We start from the raw sequence: 5,602 nt of genomic DNA on the forward strand, positions 1-5,602 counted from the left end.
AGACTCACCTCAGCCTCCCAAAGGCGTGGGATTACAGGCTGAGCCACCGAGCCCGGTTTAAAGTTAACATTTAAAGCAGCAGATCAGATACATACAAGGACAGGTGGTAACAAAGACTCTCCTTGACCAGATCCTTACTCAGGCTCCTCTGAGCCCTCTTCATGGACTAGGCCTCAACTTTGTTTCATGTTCTGTCTTCAGCCTGCCCAGTCCAATTTTAGCAAGAATCCTGCTAAGCCAGTTTAGAGAGAACCCCTCATCTTTGATGTCTATGAAGTCTGTGATGCCCCCTTCCCCACCTTTGATGTATGAGAACTTGACCTGCCTGTAGCAAGAATCCCCTACCCTTGATGTCTCCTAGTAGGAATTTTCCATCCACTGACCAACCCCCACACACTCTGTTCTTTGGCTGTAAATTCCCAACTAGTTTTTCCTTCTTTAAAGTTGAACCCACTCTTTCTCCCTTACTCTATAGTCCTGAGTAAAGTCTTCCCTGCCATTTTAACAGGTGTCAAAATAATTTTTTCTTTAACAGTGGTACATTGACATTGCAAAAACATGAAGGTGGTACAAAAAATAAGAAACTGACATTTGAGAAGAGTGGTAGACCATGAGAATGCACTTCGCTGATCTCCCACTACAGGGAGTTTAGTTGACTCAGGTCCCAGTTGCTGTACTGTTCCTATGGTTTAGATATTTGACCTTTCCAAACCACACATTGAAATTTGATCCCCAATGTTGGAAGTGGGGCTTCATGGTAAGTGTTTGGGTCATGGGGCAGATCCTTCATGAAAGCCATCCTCATTCTCATCCTGAAGCAGTGAATGAATTCTTGCTCTGTCAATACCCCCTCCTGCACCCCAGTTGGTTGTTAAATGGAGCCTGGCACCTTGCCCCTCTCTTTTGCTTTCTCTCGCCATGTGATCCTCACACATTGGCTCCCCTTCCACCCTGAGTGGAAGCTCCTGAGACCCTCACCAGAAGCTGATGTTGGTGCCATGCTTCTGCAGAACCATGAACCAAATAAACCTCTTTTCTTTATAAGTTACTCAGTCTTTGGGTATTTATTTATAGCAATGCAAACAGACTAAGACAGCTGTGAAATCTGTCACTTTGTGCTGAGACACATTTCCCAGCCTGTACAAAGTGCAGCAGGGACCCTAAAGCCTGCTCTTCCCTCAAGAGATGCCCAAGCTCCCCCAACCACTCTGCTGAGTCTTTCTTGGATTTCCATCAATTTAAGACATTTCCACCGAGCATCCTCCCTTTCTCTTTCATTTGGGCTCAGATTTGTGTCAGAATCTGATAGCTCACTCTTCCAGCATCCTCTCCACTTTCCGTCATGCAGGTGTTTCCCCCAATAATTCCTTGAATGTCTGCTCCTGTCTTGGTGTTGGCTTCTTGGAAAATCTGGACTAAGATAGAAAATATGGGAAACACTTCCCACACAACAAATTCTTCTCTGCAATTAACTCCAGGTAAGAGTTTGCCTTTATAGGCAAGTGTGTATTCTCAGGTTGTCAGACAACAGAAACCACATGCTTCAGAGGTTCCCCTTTGACGTGGCTATCAGGAAACTTACAGCCAAATCAGGGCCCAGCCTCAAAAACCAGCTCATCTCAGGTGACAAGGTTCTCTCTTCTTGGTTCCTCTTTGGTGTTCCTGCTTTATGTTCTATTTAATATATATCCTAATTGCCTTGGATTCCTTTGGAATTAAGTAGGATAGAGATCACAGATCTAAAAATCAGCAGATTGCAGTCCAAGATTTAAAATGTGTTTAGGCCAAGCCAACATTTTCCCTGATACTCACTGTCTGTCCCCTCCATGGGCCCATGGAAAGCCTATGGGGCCCACCTGGCATCTACAAAGTCCCCACTTTCCTCCTGGCTCTCACTTGTTCCCTATGAGACACTTGTCCCTGTTAAGCTCTAATCCTGAGTCTCCTGCAAGCTGAGAGAGGGCAGGCCACATCTGACCCCTCTGCTGGGCAGTGCAGCATCTCCTCAAACTGGCAAGGAAACAATTTAGCTGGAAATGAATGCTGGTCACATACTGTCCTTTCATCTACACATTTCCATCTTGCATGAAGATTTAACGAGTTAATGCAGGATGAGTTCTTAGAAAACTAGTTGGTGTAAGGTCTTATTTCTCTTCCCTCCCCACTCCATTCCCCTTTTTTCCTTCTCTCCTCCCCCTTCTCCTTCTTCCTTCCTTCCTTCCTTCCTTCCTTCCTTCCTTCCTTCCTTCTTCCTCCCTCCCTCCTTCCCTCCCTTTCTCACTCTCTCTCACTTTCTTCTGCTCAGAGTGCACACAGAGAAAGTCTTAACACTGTGATAACCATGATTTCCTCTCTTCATCCTCATTAGAATGGCAGCCAAGCCTTGTCTTTTGAGACCAAGGTGCCCCTGCTTTACAAAGGAAGTTAAGTTTTTATGTTTCACAGAAAAATAAAGAAGCTGCCAGTAGCTCTGGGAGATAACTTCAAATAAGTTTTATTTTCAAAAGTCTGGGCAGTCGGAGCAAATTCTTGGGTTTTGGTTCACATCTGGCTTGCAGATGTGTTTTGTTTGGGTTTGTGTAGTGTCTTAAAAACACACACAATGAATCAGTTGCCAACATTTACAAATCAGGAGATTTTGCATAAAAGGTTAGGTTTCTGGCATCTCTTGAAAATCTGAAAATCTGTTGACACTGCGCCTGCATTCTTCTCACATGAGGCAGTTGACTGGGGCTTGGGAGCAGCTGTACCCTTGGGATGGGCACACCAGCTTCTCCTAGTGTCACTCATTTACAGCCCCTACCTGGCCCCTGGAGACACTTGACACCCATGGCTAGTTGATTGAGCCAATTGAGCTGGACTGTCTAAAAGGGGTGAAGGATGAAGGCTGATGCATTAAGTTAAAGAAGACAGTGGCTCAACCCAAGGATGGAGGTTGGAGTACCCAAGACTGTCAGGGCAGAGGGTTATGGGGTTCTAGGGAATGAGGAAGACCAGGCTGGTTGGGACATAGCTTACCAGTGGTGGCAAAGACCAAATGAGGGCACTAAGCACTAAACCCTTTGCCTTTGAATGCCACAGTAAAGGTCTCCTGAGCCACCTTTGCCAGAGCACAAGAACGTCCTCCAAAACAGCCTCCTATATCCCTGTGGATCATGCAAGCCTGGCCAAACAGCTCTGGAGGCTGTCAGGCAAGCATCCTAATTTTGGGATGTTTCCTTTCACCCATTGGATTTGAGGGTTATGTATCATACCTTTGGGCACAGATGTCAGTGGTTTCATGTGCTCCAGTGTCCCTCCCTGCTCATTGTCATCTTGGTGGGACTGCAACCCTGGTGCCCTACTTGGATCCAGCCTCAGTGTGAGCACAGGACCAAGCTGACCAAGAACCAAATTTCTCTCTCTCTCCTCTCTCTGGCAAATCTGCCTTGTCTTCCCCCTTTTCTGATGTCTAATGTCCTTCAATGCTTAGCCATATATTTTTTTGAAATTTAAATTAGCCATATTGTATTAATTTCTATTGCTTGTATCCAAGAACCTTTATTGGTATACCTCTCTTCCTTTCTAAAAAATCTTTATTTTAGATTCTGGGGGTACATGTGCAGACTTGTTATAGGTGCTCTCTTCCTAAAAGAAAGCATGTCATGTGTTTAATGTTATAGCTAAAGTCAGTGCGAAGTAAGTTTTCTGAAATACCATCATGTGCCATTAGGGCATACATTCTGAGAAATGCATCGTTAACCGATTTCATTGTTGTGCCCATATCATAGAGTGTACTGACACAAACCTAGATGATATCGTCCATTACACACCTAGGACTTATGATACAGCCTATTGCTCTTAGGCTACAAACCTATATAGCATGTCACTGTACTGAGTAATGTAGGCAATTGTAACACATGATAGGTATTTGAGTACCTAAACATATCAAACCATAGAAAAGGTACAGCAAAAATACAGTATTATAATCTTATGGGACCACCGTCTTATATCAGGTCCATCATTGTCAGAAACATCACTTTGCGGCACTAAACTGTATTTAGGAGATTTTCGCAATGCTGCCTCACCCCCTAGCCTCCCATCCCAAACCTCCAAAACTCCAACTGATAATAGACAGTCTGGCCCATTGCAACACCAGGATTCGTTGGGCTTGTCCGACTCAGTGGAGCTTCTTCTGATGGGACAAGCCACTCTGAGGATGGATGGGATGTGAAAAGAAACTGTGTCATCGGAATGTTAACAATCGGACAGCTGACTCTGCCTAGAGGGTCCCCATCCCTCTCCAGGACAAGGATCTTCAAGTGCATTTGAGTCTCTGCCTGGTGGTCTTTGACTTGCTGGGTGATCATTAGAGGATGCACATGTTGGGGAAAAGGGTCGTTTTTCCCTTGTCCCAGGCTGATAGAGGATGAAGAGTCTAGGCTTTGGAATCAGCCATACTGGCTTCTAGTCCTGGATTTGCCACTTACTAGCTGTGTGACTTTGAGCAAATTATCTAACCTCTGGAAACCTCAGCTTCCTTTTCAGGAAAAAAAAAGATAATCATAGTTATACCTTTACCTTACAGAATGCTTCTGGCATTTATGTGAGGCAGTCCATAGTGAAATCATTAAGAGCCTAGATGTTAGAGCTAGATTGTCAGGCTCCAATTCTGATTCGATCATATAGTATCTATGTGATTGTTGAAAAAGTACCTGTGCTTGCCATGCCTCTGTTTCCTCTTCTGTAAAATGAGAGTAATAATACCCATCTTATGGGGTTGTTATGAAGATTAAATGAGTTAATATTGGTCAAGTGCTTTCATCCTTACTTTCCTGGAAGTGCCATATCGGGTTTTGTTAAATAATGGCAAGTGTTCGGTAATAAATCTTGGCTATTCTTGTCATCATTCTCATTGTCCAACTCAGTGAACTGCAAGCAGTTGGGGTCTCATACAAACACATTTGGGTGGCTGAATTGAGGTCTCGCAGCATGGCTGGGTGCAGAGGGTCCTGTCAGCCCTGGGGGCACCCTCACCCACAAGAGAAGCCTTCCCTACTCCAGCAGCCAGGCCTGCTAGAGCCCTCTCTCCACTCCATACTGACCTGAGTTCTCCATGGGAGCCTGGGGATGTATGAGGAGGATGTGGTTGTCTCAGGCAGCAGGATGGAAAGCACAGTGGTTGTTTTTCTACACAAAGGCGATTCTGCAAAACAAGAGGCGGTTAGTCAGTATAAATGGTGGGAAGGTACAGAAAGCATATTCGGGGAATGGAGAAGTTCTTAGGGGCCTAGGCTTCTAGCACACTGGAGGGAAATCCAGATTTATTTAAGAAATATGTATATGGTGCTTACTATGTGCCAGGCACTCTTCTAAGCACTTAAAAAATACCAACTCTTTAATATTAATATTAAGCTTATGGAATAGGTAATGTCTCCTCCCCATTCTACAGATGGGGAAACTGAAACAGAGAGAGGATAAGTAACTATTCAAGGTCAAAAAGCTGTAAGGGAATGAGGACTTGAACTCAGATCATTTGTCTCTACAGCCCTGCCCTCAGTCATGACCTCAGGCTGCCTTACTGTGAGATATTCCCAAAGGCTACTCCCTGGGGCAATAAACC

General features: G+C 44.7%; 1 protein-coding gene across 1 annotated transcript in view; it reads right to left on the reverse strand.

Moving 5' to 3' along the window:
- Nucleotides 1–5,097, reverse strand: part of PIK3R6 (phosphoinositide-3-kinase regulatory subunit 6) — a 48,326-nt gene extending 43,229 nt beyond the window's left edge. The window contains exon 1 of the mRNA XM_008061149.2: nucleotides 5,085–5,097. Coding sequence (XP_008059340.1) covers nucleotides 5,085–5,097 — 13 coding nt within the window. The remainder of the gene's footprint in view (nucleotides 1–5,084) is intronic.
- Between the last annotated feature and the right edge of the window lie 505 nt (nucleotides 5,098–5,602).

The sequence above is a fragment of the Carlito syrichta genome, unplaced genomic scaffold (genome assembly GCF_000164805.1).
Source record: "Carlito syrichta isolate Samal-C Ts95f unplaced genomic scaffold, Tarsius_syrichta-2.0.1 Scaffold305117, whole genome shotgun sequence".
NCBI classification, from domain to species: Eukaryota; Metazoa; Chordata; class Mammalia; order Primates; family Tarsiidae; genus Carlito; species Carlito syrichta.